General features: G+C 46.6%; 1 protein-coding gene across 2 annotated transcripts in view; it reads left to right on the top strand.

Annotated features, from left to right (window-relative positions):
* LPIN1 (lipin 1) overlaps positions 1 to 23,643 on the top strand; it is a 129,595-nt gene that overhangs the window by 75,605 nt on the left and 30,347 nt on the right. Inside the window, exons 3-13 of one of the 2 annotated variants that reach the window (XM_007456904.1) lie at positions 715 to 915; positions 1,652 to 1,747; positions 5,048 to 5,346; positions 8,573 to 8,698; positions 10,840 to 10,947; positions 14,971 to 15,100; positions 16,461 to 16,773; positions 17,885 to 17,978; positions 18,638 to 18,828; positions 19,887 to 19,980; positions 20,732 to 20,801. In XM_007456904.1, the coding sequence (XP_007456966.1) occupies positions 715 to 915; positions 1,652 to 1,747; positions 5,048 to 5,346; positions 8,573 to 8,698; positions 10,840 to 10,947; positions 14,971 to 15,100; positions 16,461 to 16,773; positions 17,885 to 17,978; positions 18,638 to 18,828; positions 19,887 to 19,980; positions 20,732 to 20,801 (1,722 nt within the window). Of the gene's footprint in view, positions 1 to 714; positions 916 to 1,651; positions 1,748 to 5,047; positions 5,347 to 8,572; positions 8,699 to 10,839; positions 10,948 to 14,970; positions 15,101 to 16,460; positions 16,774 to 17,884; positions 17,979 to 18,637; positions 18,829 to 19,886; positions 19,981 to 20,731; positions 20,802 to 23,643 lie in introns of those variants that run through there. The other variant, XM_007456905.1, reaches the window with a different exon arrangement.

The raw sequence follows: 23,643 nt of genomic DNA, 5'->3' as shown, positions 1-23,643 counted from the left end.
CTTTCCCTGGACGTAAGTCCCTCAGCATCTCCTTAAGTCCAAGCAGACACGACCACACGGACGTGTATTCTCCTTCTCTCTCCTTCACGAGCCCGAGTCCCTCCGGGGGACGGGGTCTGCGTCTTTTTAATCTGTGTTCCCAGCGCCAGGCCCTTCGTGGAGTGGAGGCCCTGGATGTTTGCTGAGTGGACTTCGGTTGATTGGCTGGGCAGACAGACTGAAGCCGAACACAAGTGTCCCTCGAGATGTGAGAGCATCAGGCGGGCAGAGAAGGACCAGGATGGAAACCGTTCAAAATAAAAGTCACTTATTTTTTCCTTCTTAAGTAAAAATAGTCATTTTTTTCTAGCAGCGTTATTAAACACCTACTCTTTTTGGCGTGGTGGGGAATATGAAGAGGTCTTCAAATACAGTCTCTCTTCCCAAGAGTCTGAAGATTTGGTCTGTAAAACCTGCACATGATGACAGAGCAAGCGCCACATGTACTGTGGACTCAGAGAGGAAGAGCCCGGTGACGACTGAGATCAGGCCTCCTGGGGTGGCCAGGGTTTGGGGTGGGGAGCGCTGGGTGGGTCCCATTCCAGGGGAGCCAGATGCCCTGAGCTGGGTGTCTTTGAAGTCGGGCATGCAGCGCGGGCACGTTCACCTTGACTGGCTCTAGAGCCTGCCCCGAGTTAATCGTTTGTGCGCCTTGCTTGTGTCTCTGTTTCCTAGGCTCAAACCATGAATTACGTCGGGCAGCTGGCAGGCCAGGTGTTTGTCACCGTGAAGGAGCTCTACAAGGGGCTGAACCCCGCCACCCTGTCTGGATGCATTGACATCATCGTGGTCCGCCAGCCCAACGGGAGCCTGCAGTGCTCCCCCTTCCACGTCCGCTTTGGGAAGATGGGGGTCCTGCGTTCCCGAGAGAAGGTGGTACGTGACCTGGGGGACGGGTTCTCTCCTTAGAGAAAAATCCTCGCACTTCCGTGGCCTTACGTATCCAGCGCTCCTCGCGGACCCCGGGTTTTAGCTTTCCGTTGGGAAGGGCTGGTCCCTGAGTTGACAGTTACTCAGATTGCTCTGATCTCTGTGATTGTATAAATTTCTCCAAGATTTAGTGGCACAAACCAACTGTTTATTAAGCTCCAGGGATCCTGTGGGTCAGGAATTCACACCAAGTGCAGCAGGCTGGCCCGTCTCTGCTCTTTGCCGCTTGGGGCCTCAGCTGAAGACTCAGGGCTGGGGGCTGGGATCCTGTGTAGATGCACTTGCTCACTCGGCTGGTGGCCCTTGGCTGGACTCTTAGCCGAGGCTGTCACCCAGACGCCTCCGCGCGGGCTACCCATGTGGCCTGGGCTTCCTCACACCGTGGCGGCTGGCTGCAAGGGAGGGAGCCGGGCGGACTCTGCCTTCTTTTTCTGGTCTAGCCTCGGAAGCCACGTGGCCTTACCTGTGTTGTGCTCTACTCACTGGGGCAATCACGAGCTTGCATGGACCTAGGATTGTGGTTGGGGGGGAGGAGTAGACTCCGTTTCTTGACCAGAGTGACCAACGGAGGTTTGGAATTGTGAGATATCTTGGGGATGTGTGTGACTGAAGTGTATGTAGAGACGTGGTCGTTGCCCGTGAGGTTTCCTGTTGGGATGAAGAACGTATGTTTTTCCTTCAGGTTGACATAGAAATCAATGGGGAAGCAGTGGATTTGCACATGAAATTGGGAGATAATGGAGAAGCATTTTTTGTTCAAGAGACTGATACCGATCAGGTAAGGAAGGCTGGGTGGTGAAGCTCTCTCCCGCATTTTGAGCTTTGAGCAGGGCTCATCTGGGAGCGTGTGTGGAGAGGTGATACTGGTGCCGGCTGTGTGGGTGACGGAAGAGGAGAAAAGCGGCTGTTTACCTGTCCTAGGGATTTGAGCCACAGGGTGAGTGTGTGCTGTGTCTACCCAAGACTCCGCAGTCCCAGCCTGCTGCGTCTGCTCCCTGTTTCCAGGGAGACAGAGGAGTTGAATGACACTGGCCTGAAACCATCATCCAAAGCACGCAAGTTATACTCGCGTGTCAAATCTCAGACGGCTGAAATGTTCTAATTTTTGTTTAGTGAGTGACCAAATCACATTACTTTTTTACTATGAAAAAATGTTTAACAGCTCTGTTGAGATATAATTCTCACACCATGTGCTTTAGCCATCTCACGTGTACAGTTCTGTGGTTTTTAGTGTTTTCACGGATACGTGCAAGTCATCCCTGCAGTCAATTTTAGAACATCTTCATCGCCTCAGAAGCAGACTCTGTACCCTTTAGCTACACCTCCCCTATCCCTAAAGCCCTAACTCCCCACCACCCTGAGCCCTAAGCAACCACTGATCAAACTTTCTGTCTCTATAGATTGCCCTAATCTGAACTTCCATCTGAATAGAATCACATAGTTTGTGGTCTTTTGTGCCTGACTTTCATGTATCATAATGTTTTCAAGATTCATCCATGTTCTGGCTGTGTCAGTACTTGATTCCTTTGTATGGCCGAATAATATTCCACTGTATCTGTATACCACATTTCGTTTATCTTTTCATGTGTTGGTGGACACTTGGGTTTGCTTCCACCTTTTGGCTGTTGTGAATAACGCTGTGTACAAGTTTTCGTATAGACACATGTTTTCATTTTGGGGGGTATATACCTGGGAGTGGAATTGCTGGGTCATACGTAACACTGAATTTACCACTGAGGAGCTGCCAGACTGTTGTCCAAAGCTGCTGCACCATTTCACGTTCCCACCAGCAGTGCACGAGGGTTCCAATTTGTCTATACCCTCATCAATACTTGCTCTTTGACTTGGTGATTCTAGCCATCCTGGTGGGTGTGAGGTGGTATCTCATCATGGTATTGATTTGCATTTCCCTAATGACTAATGATGTTGAGCACTTTTTCATGTGCTTATTGGCCATTTGTATGTTTCCTTTCGAGAAGTGTCTATTCAGATCCTTTGATCACTTTTTATTGGGTTATTTGTCTTTTTATCCTTGAGTTATAAGAGTTCGTTATATGTTCTAGATATGAGTCCCTTATCAGGTAGATGATTTGTAAATATTTTCTTCCACTGTGTGAGTTGTCTTTTCACTTTCTTGATGTTGTCCTTTGAAACACACAAGTTTTAAATTTTGATGAAGTCCAATTTATCTGTTTTCTCTTTGTGGCTCGTGCTTTTGTTGTCACATCTGAGAATCCTTTGCCGAGTTCCAAGTCATGAAGATTTACCCCCATGTTTTCTTCTAAGACAAACCATTTCTTTTTACTCTTTCATTCACTGGGAAAGCCACTTTGAAGGGATCTGATGTAGAGATTCCTCAGTAAAAGCCACTTGAGCTAGTTCCTTTATGAGAAGATAGCCTTTATAGAGGAACGGCTCTAAATAGCTCCAGGCTCTAAAATGAATGCCCGTAGTTGCAATTTCAGGACAAAAACATCCCAGGCTCTGCTTCCTTTTGGTCTTCCCAGAGGTGCGATGGTCTCTCCCAGCCTCAGCCTTCTCGCTCAGATGTGGATTTTATACGTGTCGCACATTGTCTGACGCTCTCTCACCCACTATATTTATTTAATTATTTACTTGTGGGCCATGCCGCGGCCTGCGGGATTTAGTTCCCTGACCAGGGATCGAACCTGAGCCCCCCTGCAGTGGAAGTGCAGAGTCTTAACCACTGGACCGCCAGGGAGGTTCCTCTCTAAGCTACTTGAAACTATCAGCAGCGTGCTTGTTAATCCCCCCTCTCTTTTGTATATATTCTTTACTTCTCTTTTTCCCTAGATTTTCTTTCAAACTAGTTTATTTAGGGGTTCCATTGTCTCTCCTCAGTACATTTTATGTATTTCTCATATGCTCCTTCACTCATTAGTTCACCTAGTTCCGGGTGTCACCTTGATCGGCCAACCATCTTCGTAACAAGATTTATTGACAAGTCCTGGGTTTTCTGATAGAGCTTCATTAATTTCATTTACTTCTCCTGATAGAGGAGAATAGAGCTCACGAGCAGCTTTCACGCTTTCCAAAGCACCGCACTCCTCTTGTTTGTTCAGTTCTGTTGCAACTTCAGGCAGACTACAGTAAACAACATCTCCCAAAGCTTCCTGTGTAAAACTGCTGATTCCCACTGTTCCAATACCGTTTTCTGTTGTTATCCATTCATGTATGTCTGTGAATTTTTGCATATGTGTCAGGCTGTATGTACAGTAGTTACACTGTTCCATTTTTATCTCACAATGCTGTAAGGTCGGGATTATCATTTCCATTTTTCTGATGAGGGAAACAGACTCAGAAGTTAAGTGACTCTGCCCAAGATCACATAGCTCATCAGAGGTGGAACCCTATTTTTTACTACTTGTTACTAGGTTTCTGATAAGAAATGAGTCATTTGATAATAAAATGATTGGTGAATCATTATAAAACAACTATTAAATTGACAGGCGGTGGAGGTTTTTTTTTTGGTTGTTGTTATTTTTGTTCTTTTGTAGAGAAGAGAGTCAGTACGTAATCACTTGACAGCCACATACCTAGGTGTGCTCTGGTGAAAGTAGGCACTTGGGGCACGGTGTGGGGACACTGTCAGATGTTTTCTTTAAAAATTATTATTAGCCTCTTAATTCACTGAATGTTAAAAACACACACATTCTTTCTTACACACACACACACACACACACACACACAGAGTGCAAAACGGAGTCCAGTTCCCAGGGTAATGTGATGACTCCAAGCCCATTTTTTTCCTCTTTACCCTGGAACTTTCAGACCAAGTTGAATTTTGGTAGCCTGAAATAACTGATAATTACCTCACTTTGTTATAATTACGAAAACGCAGGATTCAGTACAAAATGGCAGTTAGTGACTTGTCGACTTTATGACCACCTGTCAAATTCGGCAGCCGCGTCTGCAGATCCCGTGACCGCCCTGTGCTCCCCACTGCCCCCCGCCCGTGCCTGGGCTCCGGAATGAGCACTGCTGGGTTGTCGGCACCACCAGCTCCTTAAACCCCAACTAACGACGCTCCTTCTCGGAAATGTGTTCTGTCTTTCAGGAGGTGATCCCCGTGCACCTGGCCACCTCCCCCATCCTGTCGGAAGGAGCCTCGAGGATGGAGTCCCAGCTGAAGAGGAGCTCCGTAGATTGGATGAGAAGCCTGGACCCCAACTCGTCAGCCCAGGTCTTGCCTCCCAGCGAGACCCCTTCAAGTGGCTCTTTAGTGAAGAAACGAAGGAAGAGGAGGAGGAAGTTGCCGCTGGACAGCCTGAGACGGGACGACAGCACGAGCGCATCCGAGGATGAGGACATGTTCCCCATAGAGATGAGCTCGGACGAGCTGCTGGACAGCAGTAGGTAAATGTGGGTGAAAGGCAGGGCCTCAGCTCGAACTGGGTGAATTCATTGTTTAGGATGATCCTTTTATCTATTTATTTTTTAAAAAATTGACGTATAGTTGATTTATAGTGTTGCACTAGTTTCAGGTGTACAGGAGTGAATCAGTTTTTTTTAATATATACGTATATATTACATACATATATATACGTATATCTCTATTCTTCTTCCGATTCTTTTCCCTTATAAGTTATTACAGAGTATTGACTAGAGTTCCCTGTGCTACACAGTAGGTCCTTGTGGTTTATCTATTTTGTATATAGTCGTGTGTATCTGTTAATCCCAAACTGCTAATTTATCCCTCCCCCCTTTTCCCTTTGGTAACCATAAGTTTGTTTTCTATGTCTGTGGGTCTATTTCTGTTTTGTTCATTTGTATCTTTTTTTTTTTCAATTGCACATATAAGTGATATGGTACAATATTTGTCTTTCTCTGTCTAGCTTACTTCACTTAGTATGATGATCTCTAGGTCCATTCATGTTGCTGCAAATGGCATTGTTTCATTCTTTTTGATGGCCGAGTAGTATTCCATTATGTACATATACACCATATCTTCTTTATCCATTCATCTGCTGATGGACATTTAGGTTGCTTCCATGTCTTGGCTGTTGAGAATAGTGCTGCTATGAACACTGGGGTACAGGTATCTTTTCGAATTGTGATTTTCTCCAGATATTGGCCCAGCAGTGGGATTGCAGTAGGATTATTCTTATAAACTTTTTTCCCCCAGAATTTCTTACTCTTCTGTTAATGCATTTGAGACTGAATTTTGGAATCCTGCAGGCCCGATTCTAAAGTAACATAAAGATGGGATGTAGCTTGTGACAGAGAGACGATTGGTAACATCCTTGGTGGTAACTCCAGCTTTCCAGATCAGAACCAAGAAACAGGAGCTCAGCAAATGAATACTTCATGCACGAAACCGTTGTTTCAGAACCGGCTTATTCCTATTTGAGCACCACCTGTGAGCCCGGCATTTGGGCTGATGGATAGCTGGAGGCCGATCTTTTATAGACTTAGGGCCACAGGTGAATGTAGAACATGACCGGTTTCTCCACAAGCAGACTTTTCTTTTTTCTTTTTTTTCTTCTTTTTTTTTTTGCGGTACGCGGGCCTCTCAGTGTTGTGGCCTCTCCCATTGCGGAGCACAGGCTCCGACGCACAGGCTCAGCGGCCATGGCTCACGGGCCCAGCCGCTCCGCGGCACGCGGGATCTTCCCGGACCGGGGCACGAACCCGTGTCCCCTGCATCGGCAGGCGGGCTCTCAACCACTGCGCCACCAGGGAAGCCCCACAAACAGACTTTTCAATTTTGATGAGGCCCGAAGTTGAATGGACACCTGTTGTTATTTCTCTTTGCTTTTAATAGTGTGGCGGAATGCTGTTTCTGGGTATTACTATTTTGGTGAAAAATGCTATTTTTAAAAGCCAAAACATTTATAAAGAATATTTGATGTTTCATATTTTTATGTAATTCAGTGTAATTTTTGATCATTGTTTTTGTGTCTTGTTAACACAAAAGAAGGGAGAAGGAGGCATAACTGCATCGTTTTGCTTGTGCACTTGACGCTGTAGCACAACCTTGTAAATTAACTATGCTTCAACTTAACAAAAAAAGGGAGGAGGAACATCAGGATTAACCTCTGCTTTGTTATTTAGAATAGAATTTTTTTTTTTTATTTCCTGGCTAAAAATAAAGGCACATTGGCAACGTCGATTTTCCTAACTGTGGCCTCTGATCTGCTGTGGGCTCAGAAGCCTGGGTGGTTGGGTTTATTACAGTCGCCTTCCCTGCGTGGCTTTTAGTTCCAGAACTTAGTGTTATGTATTTCAGATAACATCCAAAAATAGAGACCAGTGGCCTCAGCATGAGTGAAATAGTGAATCCTATTTCGTTGAGCATGCTATACCTGAAACGAGGTAGATTTGCAACCATTTCATAATTATAAGACTACGATTGGTTGTGACATTTATTTAACTCTGCTGGACGAAACATTATCTGTGTACGGCCATACAGGGATTTGGTAGCTCACTCGTGCATGGCAAGAGTTTTATTAACCCTCTGGGTACAGTTTTGGGCCCAATCTACCTCTCAGCCTTTTGTGACATGAAATGTGAAAGACAACTCCGTAGGCCCTGCAGCGTAAGTAACAAGCAGTGTGGTCATCGAGCCCATGTCTAAATCCCAATTCTTCTTTTTTAAAAAAATTTTTTTTTGTTTTAAATTTTTTTAAATTTATTTATCTATGGCTACATTGGGTCTTCGTTACTGTGCGCGGGCTTTCTCCATTTGCGGCGAGCAGGGGCTAACTCTTTGTTGCGGTGGCTTCTCTTGCTGTGGAGCACGGGTTCTAGGCGTGCGGGCTTCAGTAGTTGTGGCACGTGGGCTCAGTAGCTGCGGCTCACGGGCTCTAGAGCACAGGCTCAGTAGTTGTGGCGCACAGCCTTAACTGCTCCGCAGCATGTGGGATCTTCCCAGACCAGGGATCGAACCCGTGTCCCCTGCATTGGCAGGCGGACTCCCAACCACTGCACCACCAGGGAAGCCCTAAATCCCAATTCTTGAACAAAATCACTTTCCATTTATAATTCAGCCAAAGCATGAGCACACAAAACATTTCTCTGAGTCACTTTTTTCCTGTCCATTCCTGTCCTGGAATGTGCCTGGAATATGCCTGGGTAGTTTATTTATTTTATTTTTAAACATCTTATTTATTTATTTATTTTTGGCTGCATTGGGTCTTTGTTGCTACATGCGGGGCTTTCTCTAGTTGCTGCGAGCAGGGGCTACTCTTCGTTGTGGTGCATGGGCTTTTCATGGAGTTGGCTTTTCTTATTGCAGAGCACAGGCTCTAGGCGCATGGGCTTCAGTAGTTGTGGCACATGGGCTCAGTAGTCATGGCTCGCGGGCTCTAGAGCGCAGGCTCAGTAGTTGTGACGCATGGGCTTAGTTGCTCCGCGGCATGTGGGATCTTCCCGGACCAGGGCTCGACCCCGTGTCCCCTGCATTGGCAGGCGGACTCTTAACCACTGTGCCACCAGGGAAGTCCCGCCGGGGTAGTTTAAAAGGAGATCATGTTAACTTACGAAGTATTAGCGATAATCAAGGAAAAAATGGAAACTTGCCTTTATTATGAATCCATCACTAATAATTCTTTGACTTTGATTTTTTTTTTTTGGTCTCCAGAGCTCTTTCTAATGATATACCTCCGTTCCAAGGAGATATCCCTAAGGAAAACCTTTCCCCAGTCATGACTTACCCTCAGTCAGCATCTTACCCGAATTCCGACAGAGAGTGGTCACCTAGCGCCAGGTGAGTGGCTGGTGTGTGTACGTGTGTGTTCACCTGTCCTGGTCCAGAGGATTCCAAGTCAGTTACAGGAAACATGTTTAATAAAATGGTGAAATCTAAGTAAAAAATGAAACAAATTAGGACTGGAAAAAACACAGTTTAGAGTAAGAGGTACAGATCAGGCTTAAAACCAGAGAATGTGCAGATCATAAACTTCTATCTAATAGCAAAATGGAACTATAGGTATGGCTCTTAGCTTCCCCAGGAGACACTGAAAGGCCAACCACTTGTTAAGTTACATAAAGCTAATTGTCAACAGGAGCAGACAGGTGACAGAGCCTTTCTGGATACTGAGCCCTAAAGTGGGATTCAAGAGCAAAGAGATTGCTTCGGGGGCCCCTGCGGTCATTCGGGGCTGTGAGAATGATGCCTTCTTCCCTTGCTGCGTTTACAAATATGGATTTCCCGGAAATGAGCTCTCAAGGGGCCCTAGACTTCCTGTATCGACTTGGAGAACCAGAGCTGCTCGGTGTGCAGGGAAGACTCTAAAGCCTTTAAGGCTATGAAACCTGTGAGGATATGTGAGCCCTTCTGAGCAGTTTTCAGGACTGGGGAGGGGACAGAACTGAAGCGTGCCTTGTCAGCAGGGATAATATCACCCCTGTCGGGACACAACTTGGTTCTGGGGTGGCAAAAAATCTTAGATACTATAATAAATAGTGTGTAGCCTCCAAAGGGCCACAGTGCATAAGCAGATGCATAGTATATCCATGGTATTACAATTTCATGGTGGAGGGAGGGCTATTGGGAAAAAAAAAGGTCCCGGAGTTGTGGCAAGAATGGAAAAGGGGTTGGGAAGCACTGATCTAAGCGACAGTGACATCCTTAGGTTACTCGTGCTCCTAACGTGTTAGGTTTGCTTCTGGTCTAAAGGGGAAGTATCGGAGCCCCTAAGCCAGGCTCACGTAGATGCCACTCCCAGTTCCAGTCTGACCCGAGTAATCTCATTAATGAGATGGTATATGGTCAGTGCTGTGTGCTGAATTTGAGGTTGGAGAAAAATTGGATGCATCACATGCCTGGTTTCTAGCCAGGACCATGACAGTGAATGTTCGTCAGCCGGGGCGGGGCTGGGGGCCTGTGGAGTCCCCTCATGGGGGTCTGTCTGTCCTCAGGCCAGCCCTGTCCAGTGGAAACATAATGCTAGCTACATACGTAATTTAAAATTTTCTAGTAACCATCCTTAAAAAATGAAAAGAAACTGATGAAATTAATTTTGATGATCTATTTCAATGACCTGGTATATCCAAAATATTTTCATTTCAGGTAATCAGTTTTTTAAAACATTATTGAGCTGTTTCACATTCTCATTTTCATAAGCCTTTGAGTCGTGTATCTCATACGTACAGAACATCTCAGTTTGGACCAGTCACATTTCAAATGCTCAGTAGCCACATGCAGCCCACGGCTATCATATTGGACAGTGCAGCTGTAAGACCTTTCTAGAACCTTGTACATTCTCTCCCTAGGTCTGTGGAGTTAAACCCTGAGGGAAAAAGCACAGTACTTTTAGGAAGAAAATGATGTAGAATATTTAGAAACCACTAATAGGTAGAAAAATCTGTTCAAACACTCTAATTTTAAGCATTTAAAACAAATGTTTTAAACACAATCCTGAATATGTTTCTCTATCTTTCGTGTTTGGCTCTGTGGATCCAGAAGAATGACCATGTCAGATTAAGTGGTCTGGCCACTGTTAAATGCAATTACAAGTTAGGATAAATAGATACATTTCCGTACTTGGGTTTATGTGTTTTCTTTTAAGAGACAGTTACCAGCCCAAATTATCAAGCCTTTTGGAGTAAGTCATTTGATTAGGCACTAAATTCTGACCCAAGAAAAGCAAGCATTTATGGGCATATGGTTGAAATAGAAAGTGAAATGGGTGTCTTGGCAGTTTCCTGTTTTTGTGGTTCAGAAGATTCATGTTGATTTCTTAGTGATTTCAACATGTGATCCTCTGCTATTGTTCCATGCCCAAGTACCTTCACTTTCTTAAAGATGTTAGCGTGGAGAGTAGTCAAATAATTGATAAGAAATTTTGTTTAATTGAATTGACCTGTGATTTCTCTCTCCTTTAATGTGGATCACGTGGCATCCAGTAGCCTGACAGATTGCAGGGGGAGCCCCCCTCGTCTGGCAGTTGCGGCCGAGGGCGGCCTTTCTAGTTCTTGCCCTCCACAGTCTTCCCACTTCCACGCTTCGGAAAGGTAGATGGGTTATCTTCCCACCGTGGATGTCTTTGATAATAAAAACTTTGATCTAACTCTTAGAACTGTGTGTTGCCATTAACCAAATTACTTATGTGGAAAATACATATAGATTCTATGAAGTGAAAATGTAGATTTAACTCTTACCAATCCATTTTACCAACTAACCAAATCACTTATGAAGAAAATACGTATAGATTATTACTTTTCCTTTCATTTTAAGCATTTGTCGATGGTTAGATTTTTTTTTTTAAAGTACTAAATGTAACTCTCTGGAAATCAGGGTCACACATATAATTCTTTCTAATTTTGTGAAGTGCTTTGAAAAATACAACAATGCATTGAAAATTGGGAATATGATCTCTGTTTTGTGTCTGGGGTTGTTCAACAAATAAGCTTATGAGACTTTTTTAAGATGTTGCTTAAGCATAAGGAGAGTTATTATTATAACTCACTAAATAGCTTACGGACCTTCCGGGACGTCCCTGGCGGTCCAGTGGTTAAGACTTCACCTTCCAAGGCAGCGGGTATGGGTTCAGTCCCTGGTCGGGGAGCTAAGATTCCACACACTTCACGGCCAGAAAACCAAAACATAAAACAGAAGCAATATTGTGACAAATTCAGTAAAGACTTTAAAATGGTCTACATCAAAAAAAAAAAAATTCCTAAAAAAAAATAGCTTATAGACTTTCTGCATAATATAATCGGATGTTTCCACAGCATTTGTAGCACAGAATTTTGGAGAATAGCATAGGATGGACTTGAAGGTTTGGGATCCTAGGTTAGAGTCTTCATCTGAGGCAGAGGCCTTAGATTCCTGCCACCATTCCCTCAACGTTGCCCACGCTTTGACCTGCCTGCTTTGTAGACTTACAGGGTTTTCTTTAGAAACCTGAACAGAGAAGCTGTGATTAACTTCTACCTGGGAAACTGGTTTTTTTTTTTTTTTTTTTTTTTTTTTTTGTTGGTTTGTTGGTCTTAAGAAGTCCAGTTATCGCGAGGATGTTCTTTTTGCCTCCGAATTCGGTTATGTAAATTTGGGAAATTAAAAATTTTTTATTTAAATATCATTTAAAATAAGAGCACCTTTTTAAAACTCTTACATCCTCAGAATCCTTCGGCGGCCTGGACTTCTTCAAGTTTAGGGACTTTTCAGGGAGAGGTGGGGGCGTGGAGGGCACAGGCCCCCTCTGACATGTGCCACATCTGACAGCTGTGTAATTATGGGCAATCCACTTCCTCTCTCAGGGTCTCAGTTCGTGTTTAGATCAAGGGGGTAGGGGATGGATGATCCCTGAAGCTTGTGAGTCTCTGATTTCCTTCTTTGGACCCAATATGATTACAATAAATCTTGATGCCTGCCACGGCGGAGCACAGGCTCCGGATGCGCAGGCTCAGCAGCCATGGCTCACGGTCCCAGCCGCTCCGCGGCATGTGGGATCCTCCCCGACCGGGGCACGAACCCGTGTCCCCTGCATCGGCAGGCGGACTCCCAACCACTGCGCCACCAGGGAAGCCCCTGTTTTTCTTTTTGATTGAAGAACCCAATCCCAGGACGCACTTCACTCTCAGGTTACTGTGCAGAAGAAAGACCACTTTAAAATGAGGTCAGCTAAGTTGTGAGCAGTTATAACTGATGTCCCTGATTGGAATTTCGGGAAAAATGCTGAAAACTATTATGGCTAATAAATGCATTCATTTTGAAAATCAATCAGTGACCTTGAAGCTTATTTTTTTGAACAACCCTTATCTTAAAAGTCTAATATTTGGTAATCGTATTAGAAATTTTGGAATCATCTTTCACATCGATCACACTCAGCATTGGGAGTCTTTTTCCTAATTCATCTTCGGTCTGTCTGAATTCTCCCAACAAGCAGCGCAGACTGTGCTCACGTATTTGGGTGCAGCATCCTTCCGAGAGGCTGGTGCGGCCTGGGGGCCAGCGTTTATTGTAGTGGCACAGTGAATGTGAGAGGTGGCACGTCTAGCTTATGGCTCACACAGGGCTGGGTCCTTTGTGAATATGAATTTTCCCACCTGCATGCCTCTATGGAAACCGAATGGCTTGTAGCTTTTATCACAGGATCAGAATGTTAGGGATTCTGGAGTTGAGCAGGGTGACAGAGAACCGTGTTCAGCGTGTGCATTCTTCTAGAGTGGGGTTTGGTAAACTACAGCCCGTGGCCCCAATCCGGCCCACCCCCTGTTTCTGTAAAGTTTTATGGGGCACAGCCACTTTGTCCATATATTGCCTGTGGCTGCCTTTGCACCACACGGGCAGAATTGAGTAGTTGCTGCAAAGATCACATAACCCACACAGCCTGGAATTCTTGCTACCTGGCGTCTTAGAGAAAACGTTTGCCAACACCTGACTCCAGAGCAGGCTCAGTCTAAAGGGCTTGACTTAATTTTGTGCGGTGGGTAAGACAATGTATTGTTCCAAAGAATTTATAACAAAATATAAATAAATTGTATTCTTTTCAAACAAATGATCTGAGGTTTGGGTGCAGCACCGATGAGGGTGGGAAGCCAGTTAACGATGGATTTCCCCCGTGATGCCTCTGGAGAAAGAATGACCCAGGTCACACTTGTCGGCACAAAGGCCCCTCACTGGAGGCCACAGCGCTCCATTTGCACATGTCACAGATACTGAACGTGTAATTCTGGACACTTCGGTGCCAGAAAAGCACTGACCCTTTGGAGAAGAGCAGACTTAAGACACTAGAGGAAGCAAGACAGATGGGCGGTGATGAGCGCTTCACCTCTCAGATGTCTGGAGGGCCCAGCGTTCCTTCTCAGGGGACTCCTTCCTTATGGGCACGAGTGCGTGTGTGTGTATGTGTGTGTGTGTGCGCGCGCAAGCACGCTCATGCGTGTAGAGGTGTCCCATCGTTTACACGCCCACGGTATGCTATCTCAGGGTCCTTCTCTCCACAGACTGGCCAAGCGGAGCCCGGGGGCTGCCACGTGCCGTTGACATGGGTGGAGGGCGGTGGGCGCCCAGGGAGGAGGAACCAGCCAGCGTCCCCCTCAGTGTGAAACGATGGAGAGAAGCAGCATTTAGTCTGTTTGTCCGAATGGCTGGACTAAAGAGAGCCAGGAGCAGTTTAGCTATTCAGGGTCCCTGTTTGTCTGAAACATGCTGTATGTCATCCACGAGCTCTCCTTGTCCTGGCAGGAAAGTTCTGTTCCCTTGGAGCTGACATCTAACTTGAACAGATAAATGAAACCAAGCACATGGGTGAGAGGTGACTTAGGGGAGACCGTGTGAGGTCTGTGAGAGAAGGTGCAAAAGGAAAATTGCAGGGGCTTTCTTTCTCACATCATTTAAAACTGTCGTCTTAGAGGAAATGGTGCAGGAGATGGAAGACCAGAGATAATTAAATGGGTCTTTCTTCACATCCGGATGTTGTTGAGAAGGCTGTGAGAACTCTGTAGATAAGTTGATGGTTTCTGTGCTTGGACAGAGGTATGATGGCTCAGGGCTCAGGAGTGAAAATGTAGAAAACGCAGAGAGGCAAACCCAGGTTACAGCCACTTAAAAGCTGGTCTGAGAATTAAGCATCATGATGTGTTGCAGGAAGAGCTTAGCAAATAGGAATCTTTGAAGTATTCTTGGAAGATATAATATTTTGCAAAATCTCAGCTTGGAGGTCCCTGCCACGTTAGTGAGTTATGGGTGGCATCTGGCATTTGTGGTAAAGTTGGCCCATGATCAGTTTCCCGTTTCATCTCTCTTTTTTCCAACTTCCCCTTTTAAATGCTCCTCCTTTTCATCTTTACTTACTTGGAATTTGGCGGCAGGTTGGGACAGGGCTATGCAAATTGGGAGCACCTTCCCCCTTGGCGCGTGTTCTGTCGACCCCTGGTGGCCACAGAGGGGATAGTCATAAAGCTGTGGACATAAGGCAGTGGTGGGTTGGGTGCATTTTTCTGGGCTCTCCCAAACCATAGAATTCTGGGCCAAAAACAGTTGTAAAAGTTTCCCTTCCCACTTTAATCATGCATTTGTGTTTTCTTAAGTCCTTCAGTTTCCCGACCTTCGACACCTAAAAGTGATTCGGAATTGGTCAGCAAGTCTGTGGACAGGACAATGCAGAAGGATAATCTAGAAATGCTCTGGCTTTGGGGAGAATTGCCCCAAGCCGCAAAGGTAAGTTCCCCCCTCCGCCGCCCGCTCAATTCTGCCATATGCACCGAAGGTAGTTTCGAAAAACATGTAATGGGCACAGTTCTTTCTTTCAAGAAATTTTATTTCATACTGCAATGTGTTACAAGAACCTTGAATTATATTATTATATTGCAAGCTGGGGCTTTTTAAAAAAAAAAAAATATTGTAAGATCCTTGGAAGGTGCTACGGCCTCTTGTATCCCCAGTAAATCTTTGTGATATGAATAAATGAATGAGTGAGTGAGTGAAGATGGAAAGCATTCCTATTATGACTCAAGAAGGGCAGCTCTTTGGAGACTAGGTCTGTTGAGGCTGGAGTTGTGGGTTAATTCGCTTTCTACGTTATTTAGCTTATTTAGCTTTCACGGAAAATGCTGATTTCTCTGCCCACAAGTGGTAGTGCTGACCCAGCCAACCATCTTTACAAATTCATGTCATTTGTTGCTGGAGAAACGGCACGAAAGTGCAAACCCATCACTTCTTCTGGCAAAACAGTTCCGGCCACAGATCCACTGTTGCATTGTTTTCATTTGTGTTCGAAGCTGTGGGATCAGATACAGAAATGCATACCCTCTCCCCACTTTCTGGCCCACAAATTGCATTTCGGTTTCTGTTTGGATAAATCTTTTCCATAACTGGAAACTCCTTGGAGAGATAGAGTCAGAAATGCTAATTTCCCACTCATGTGAACCAGCCACCAAGTCTGCCCTTGTTCATTCACGTTTTGCGGGGGTAGACTTCGTTGAAATATAACACATGGGCAGAGAAATACCCAGATCCTAAGTGCTGAGATCAGTAAATTTTCACACTTGTGAACGTGTCCACGTGACTTGCACCCAGACCAGGCAGTGGGGCTAAATCAGAACTTGGAAACCCTCCGACCCTTTGCAGTTACTGTTCCAACTGACCGCCCCACCCCACCCCCCCGCCCCCGCAAAACCCCCAGGATAAACCCAATCTTGACTCTAACAGCAGAGATTAGTTTTGCAAGATTCATCATGTTGTTGGGTGTAATCATAATTCACTTGTTTTTCTTATTGCTGCAAACGCCCTGTGGTGTGAATACACTTCCCTTTCTCCTGCTGGACGTTTGCATTCCCTTGCTAATCTCACTCACTGCTATTTGGCAGTTGATGTTTTCTGTGAAAGTTCATTCACTTTGGAAGTACCGTCCTTGGTTTCCAGACCTTTCGGCAGGTACGGAATCACCAGGTGACTCCTGAGGCTTCACCGTGTCCTGCCAAGTGTGGGCATGGCTCTGGAGACCTTGCCTGCCCAGTTGTTCTTTGGTGACTCAGTTTCTCTCTGACCTTCTCTCTCCCTCCCTGCCCCTTTGATCTAGTCATCTGCACACAAGATGAAAGAGTCCAGCCCGATGAACAGTAGAAAAGTCTGCGATGAGATGCACTTTCAAGCCATCCACAGTGAATCTTCAGACGCGTTTAGTGACCAGTCACCGACACTGGCTGGGGCGTCTCCTGTGCAGCCGCAGTTGGAGCAGAACAAGCCGCAGACGGAGATTCAGTTCGCGAACGAAGATGTTGAGGCCTTAGGAGCCGCAGCACCCCCGTTGCCTACGATCGAAGAGTCCAAAGCCCTCTCGGCCAGTGCTGCCCCGGCAGCCAGCAAGACAGATTCGCCTTCTAGGAAAAAGGGTGAGAATGCCGGCGCTTCCCAGCTTCCTCCTGCGAACTTGGGGCTCGGAAAACGACAGCTTCTTACCCCCAGAGTTCGGGGTGCTTCAGAGTGGAAACAGGACACCTCTCCTGTTCAGTCCATACCCTTTTGCTGAATATGTGAGTTCTCAGAATTTAGTCATAGAAAATCCGGCCTGAAGGAGGCCTCGGGGATGGTGTGGTGAGCCCCGCCCTGAGCAGGTCAGGGACGCTGGGGTCCAGCACACGCTGGGACTGCACAAGACGTTGATGACTAAAGCTAATCTATGCCCCCTCTCCCCTTGCCCCTAGTTTCTCTCTAGTGCATTATCCTGTTTTAATTTCTGTGTACTGTGTGTCACTATTTCAAATGATCACTTGTTTCTTTTTTTGCCTGACTTCCCTACTAGAACATATGTGCTCTACAAGGTCAAGAATCTTTTTGGTCTGTTTACCTGTTTCCGTGGTACTTAGAATAGTGGTTGGCACGTAGTGGGGGCTCCTTGCGTACAGCTGAATGCCCTCCTGGTTGCCTGTCTGGAGCAATGACATTAAGCTTGTCTGTTAGCCGTGTGGCTTTGTGCAGTGTTCTAGGTTTGTATGAACCAGTGACATAATTCTCCAGCAGAAGTAAACTGGAAGGCTGCAGTCATGGTGCCCAGGGGCCGATGGTACCCTCTTTAGGGTTCTCTGCTTCAGAGTCTTGATGGGGAAGTGCTTAATGAAAGCGTTATTGTTGACTAATAATAATAACAACAAAACCGATGCCATTAATACCAATAATAATAATAATAATAATGGTAATCGTGTCAGTATATTGAGTGCTTAGTACTCTTCAGGTCCTTCCCAGCTGGGGAGCTGAGGCTCAGTGAAGTTAGGCCACCGGCCCAGGCCACACGGCTGGCGAGGGTGGGAGCCGCATGCGAACCTGGGCCGTCGGCCTCGGTGGCGATGCTGTGCCGCCGGCTTCTAGCTCTTGGGTTTCTTGCAGTTTGGGCACTTCTGAGCACATCTGCACACTGTGCTCAAGTGCCCTTTCTGGAGACACTCAGAAGTCCATGAGGTTGTTTCTGGAGAACGGTGCTCTGATCTGACCCCTTTGCTGTTTTAGACAAACGAAGCAGACACCTTGGTGCCGACGGCGTCTACTTGGATGACCTCACAGACATGGATCCCGAAGTCGCTGCCCTGTATTTTCCCAAAAAGTAACAATCCTTTTTATTCTTCATATCATTTTCTGTAATCTGAATATTAATCCGGGAGTCCGCTTTTTCCTTACATTTGATTAGAAAGTAAGTAAGAAAAGGCCGCAGGAGGCTCATGTTTTACTGTGAGAAGAAACCAATGAAAGCAGTGGACCCTCTGTGTAGATGTGAGTGTGTGGGTGTGTCCCCGGGTGGCATCTGAGCGGGAACGCAGGCACGAGGTCACCTCCCCGATGGCACCAGGGTGGTGTCGCAGTGGTCAGTGGCCCGCAGCCCGAATCAGTGGCCAAGAGCAGGCAGCTCTGTGGCCCTGTCCCTCCCCAGGGGAGAGTCCCCCGTGGCCACTGGGGGCCCATCTTCAGTTCTCCCGTGATTTGCAGGGAGGGCCAGATCCTCGGAGCACGTAGCAGAGGACTGTGGCCTCTTAGGGCAGCGTGCTTTCTCTTCCGTCGGTTTCAGTGTGTCTGGGAGAGGGTGCAGGGAGACGTAGAGGCCAAAAATGACCTTCCCTCCCGAGGTCGTTCACTGAGCTTGTCTGTCTTTGTCATGGTGCCTGAATGAAAGTCTGTCCTGGGATGAAATCATTGGCTCCTCTGATTGCCAGAGCCTCTTGATATCCATGTGAGACCTCACAGCCCGTTCCACTCTTCTGCTTCCAGCGGAGACCCTTCTGGGCTCACAAAACACGCCAGCGACAACGGAGCCCGCTCAGCCAACCAGTCCCCGCAGTCCGTGGGCAGCTCTGGCGTTGACAGTGGCGTGGAGAGCACCTCGGACAGCCTGAGGGACCTGCCGTCCATCGCCATCTCCCTGTGCGGCGGCCTCAGCGACAACAGGGAGATCACCAAAGGTACCGTCCGGGAGCCGGGCTCAAGCCAAGAGCGCCCCCTGGTGGCCGATGATGGGAACGGCTCGAAGCCTGGGCTCCTAGAATGCGTTCAGGTCACGGGCGATGTTCTCTGGCCCGGTTAGTGGAGCAAACGTGACCCACTGTTGCTCAGGACCCAAACGTTGCTGCCTGGCGGTTGGCTGACCTCAGGGTTCTGTGGGTCACACGTGGCTCCAGGCAACAGCGAAGCCACTGGGGTCACGGGTCGTCAAGTGTACTCGCAGAGCACAGCGTGTGCCCGTCCTGCAGGGGTGTCCCAGGGCGGCAGCGTCAACACGGGGAAAATGCAGTACGTTGCAAGTGTGCAGAAGTGCCGGAGGAGGGAGGGATGTCTGAGCAAGTGCTGGGACACATCCCGGCTGCATCCGAAGGGGGCACCCACCCTACTTTTAACAGTGGTGTCCCAGCATCTTACGCCAGTTATGTGGTGAGGTGGCCCTGGGACCCCCAGTCGATGCAGTCAGCCATTCCAGCTGATGATTCCTGGCCCTGGTGGCCCTGGGTGTTTCCCACCCCCAACCTGCCTTAGGCAGGTCACTGCGCTTTCATCTGTGACTTTGCTCATCCTCACGACCACCGAGGGGGTAGGCGAGGTTCCTATTCCCGCGTTAAGCGTGAGGGAACTGAGGTTTGGGCAGGTGGATCACTTGCCCAAGGTCACACCAGTGACTGTGACTTAAACCTGGGTGGCCGGACCTTGAGCCCTGCTCCCCGGTCGTCTGCTTCTGCGGACACGTGTGTTTACCGTTGTCCCACACGCCTGCTGCCGCGTAAGCGCGTGTGCACTGATTAAGGGTCAGCCGGCCCCCCCATCCTCCGAACGCCCCACCTCCCTCCATTTATGTGCAGACACTGTCCCCAAACTAATGGAAGCCCCCTTTGCAAATAGATTTTATAGGATTGTCTGCACAGTTGGAATGTATAAACTCTCAAAATACCTGTGAATATGAGCGAGTGAAAAACAGGCCTGGTTTTTGAACCAAATTTTCCTTATGGTTTCCCTGTGCTTGCTTTCACAGATGCGTTTTTGGAACAAGCCGTGTCATATCAGCAGTTTGTGGACAACCCTGCCCTCATTGACGACCCCAATCTTGTGGTGAAGATCGGGAATAAGTAAGTTCCTCCCGAAAGTCATTTCAGCTGTCGTGTGATAATGCTTCAGTTTCTCAGCTATAGAGACCTGGACGATAGCTCTTGGAAATATATGAAATTAAGTCTTTGTTAAAAGTCTGCTACTGTCTCTTCACTCTTGGCAAAATGCCGCGTCACCATATAGCGAGAGCATTGACGTAACTGGATCCCGGGGCGTCTACACTCACCTGCATGAGATTTCATGATGGGAGGTGTGACGTCACAACCTTGGCCCGTGGGGCTCGGCCCGTATGATGCGCGGGTGTCGCACGATAGACTGTGCACACACCCCGTGAAAGCTTCATTGTCTAGGGTCAAGGGGCGTGCACGTGCTTTTACAGACTGTTGGCAAGCTTTTCTCTCCAAGAGGAAGCCATGGACGTTTACGTGTTAACTGAGGGTCCTAGTTTCCTTTTCCTTGAAAGGTGGCAAGAAACGCCCCAGCGCATTGGTGGTTGACGCGCTGCGGGGCGAGGGCTGCTCTCAGCTGGCCGCTTGGTCGCCCACCACGCCGTGTGTCGTGCCAGACGGCCGTGGCCGCTGTGGGTTTGATGGAGGAGGGGCTCCTGCAAGGGCGGGGCATGTGGGGGGCCGGGCCGGGGTGCTGGCCACAGTCTTGGGCTCTTTAAGGACCCAGCTGGGGTTCCAGAGCCTTCCACGACTGCTTCTCAGGACATGAGTTTTTCAGTCTGAGCCTTGGTCTTCTGACATCTTTTTTGTTGTTTCGTGTCAGGTACTATAACTGGACGACGGCGGCACCTCTGCTCCTGGCGATGCAGGCCTTCCAGAAACCTTTGCCAAAGGTGAGATTTACCATGAGAAAGAAAGGGACATGGAAAATGATGGCGAGATGAATGTGGGGGGTTGGAACTTAGCTTTTAATTTAGAAACCACGAGGTGAATTACACTGTGCTGTTTGGAAGTCCAAGGGTGTAAACGTCAGGGTCTCTCTTGCACCTTGACTGTCCTTCCCCCCTCCTCGCAATCAAGGCAGTGCCGGTCTGAGCCCTGCCCCCTCCAGTCCCCTGTCCCCACACCCGCCGTGCCAGGGACACAGGTGGAGGCAGAGCAGACGGGCCGACGTCTGAGCCCAAGGGAGATGAGGGGAGAAAGGGTGGGAGCAGGCAGCAGGGTTGGGCGCAGGGAGGCGCTGTACCAGGTGCCAGGTGCCACCGTCAGCATCAGGCGTCCCTCAGCCAGGAAGCAGGTCTGGGGCCGATGGGCCGAGTAGGAGCAAGTGCGGGCTCCGGGCAGCTCGTAGCTGCACCTGAGCGCAGGTGAGCGGCTGCAGGGAAGAGGCAGGGCAAGGGGCAGACGCACCGCCGTGGCCCCGCTGTGCCCACATCCTCCCCCTGCTGGCTCCCTGGGCCTCGCCTGGGATTGACCGTTTTCCGGCGTTGAGTCTTTCTACCAGATGCTACGTTCTTTTTGCTGCAGAGGCCACGTCTCACACTTGCCTCCTTCATGTGCTTAGCGAGCGCTTTGTGCTGCCGTGGATGTTGTGGTCTGTCGGAACTCTCATGTCTGAGGTTCCTGAAGGTCTAATCCGACTTCGTTGAGCCCCTGCTCTCTCCTTTGTGGTTGTGTGTGTGCGTGCTTTGGGACTGTGACCTCATCCTTGGTGGTGCTTTATCTGTGAGTATACTTTGTGGACGGGGCTGAGGGCATGTTCTCCAGAGCGGGTTTTGTTTTGTCCTCGGCAGCTTCTGCATAGCATCCATGGCCCAGGGCAGACTTTTATGTTACGTGTCTCAGCTCTTAACAGATCAAAAAGAAGAAAGAACAATGCACTAGACATTTACTGATAAAGTTCACAGAAAAAGAAATGACTCCTGAACTTAAAGAAATTAGTCTTTGTGGTAGGCGTTCTCCATCTTTCTGCAGGTTGTCAGTAATTTTTTGCATTCTGTTTTTGGTGTTTATCTAATATAGAATTTATCTTTATATGTAGAATTTTTCACCGTTTTCTTTTGTGGCTGCTGGGTTTGGTATCACACTTGGATATTTTGAGAGTCATGAGTGAGGTATCAGGAACCAAATCAGTTTTTTGTTTGTTTTTTTTTTTACTCTTCAGCTGGTTAACCGCATCCAAAATTGGAAGGATAGAGGCAGGCTTCTCACATTTCATTGGCCACAACTTGGTCACATGACCACCTCCAAGCCAGTTGCTGGCAACACAGTGGACCGGCCAGTCGAAGTGGTGCTGACCAATCGAAGTTCCTCCCCTGGAGTTGAGCTTGCCTTCCCAGAACATCCTGTACAGTGTAGTCTGATTCTCGAGCAAAGTGTTGGCTATGTTGGCAAGAAAGAAAGGGGATGATTCACCCAGGGAAGCAACCGAGAGGGTCTGTCAAAGCTACCTAATTATCCCGATACCTTTCATCAGATAACTCTTTCTCCCACTGATAGGCAGTTACAGCTCTATCATATTACCGCTTCCTGCATGAATTTAGATTTATCTCTGGACTTTGTCTTCTGTTGCATCAACGTGTTTACTCATGTCCCAACACTGCGTTCTTTTAAATACTATGGTTTTAAAATGTATTTTAATAAAATAAATTTCATTAAGGCTCATGCCTACTTATTATTCTGTCTTGAGTTTTCTTGGCGAGTTTTGTTTGTTTGTTTTATAATTGAACTTTAGAATCAATTTGTCTAGGTTTGGAAAGAATCCTGTTAGTTTTTTTTAATTGGAGTTTTGTTATATTTATGGATGGAATAGGGTAATTGACATCTTCATGAATTGTCCTATTCGTGAATTGGGTATGCATGGTTTGCTTTTTGGTGTATTTTGTGGTCTTCTTTTGTGTCAGGTAGGGATTTTTAAATGATAGAAAGAAGCACACATCAGGCTAAATATGTGAATTACTTCTCTTTCTACTTACCTGCAACTCGTTCGGTTGAAAGACTTAAATCTTTCTTTCGTTACTAGCTGAGGTATCAGCTACCTGATAGTTCTGTAAACCAAGGAAAGGAAATTAGATGACATTTACCTTGGTCCTGGAATTAGCCTCAAGATGGCTATTTTGTTCTTTGGAAATATGTAGAAAATTATTATTATTTTTTAAAGATTTATTTTATTAAAGTACAGTTGGTTGACAAAGAAAATTATTAATTAACATTTAATCTTCTCCTATTCAAGTGGCATTTATTTAGGGCAAGAGTATGAATTTTCTTTTTAATGCTTGAGCTTTTAAATCAGATGCATCTACTAATACTCAGTGTGCCACAATTTGGAAACTTACATTTACTAAAAAGATCCTGTGCATTTTACCTTTTGTTGAAGACTGTTTACCCTATACCTCATGTTAATCATTTCATTTTTTATTTTATAATCATCTTATTGAGAATAACAATATCTTAATCAGTAAACCACTTTAATTTGAGAACTTCTGGTCTGACTAATCACTAATGATTTTCAATGCTTTCTTTTTCTGTTGTTGTTGTGTTGTATTTTATTTGTTGTTTGTTTATTCCTTTAACATCTTCTTAAGTCTTCATGCTTAAGTTATCTTAATGTAATTTTGGACTCCATTAGGTTTTGCTTCTCAAAAATTTTTAATCCACAAATAGTATGTTGTGTTTCCTCTGATTTTTTTTTTTTTTTTTTTTTTTTTTTTTTTTTTTTATTTTTTTTTTTATTTT

Source organism: Lipotes vexillifer, unplaced genomic scaffold, assembly GCF_000442215.2.
Source record: "Lipotes vexillifer unplaced genomic scaffold, Lipotes_vexillifer_v1.1 scaffold390, whole genome shotgun sequence".
NCBI classification, from domain to species: Eukaryota; Metazoa; Chordata; class Mammalia; order Artiodactyla; family Lipotidae; genus Lipotes; species Lipotes vexillifer.
This window is presented reverse-complemented; position numbering and strand designations above follow the sequence as displayed.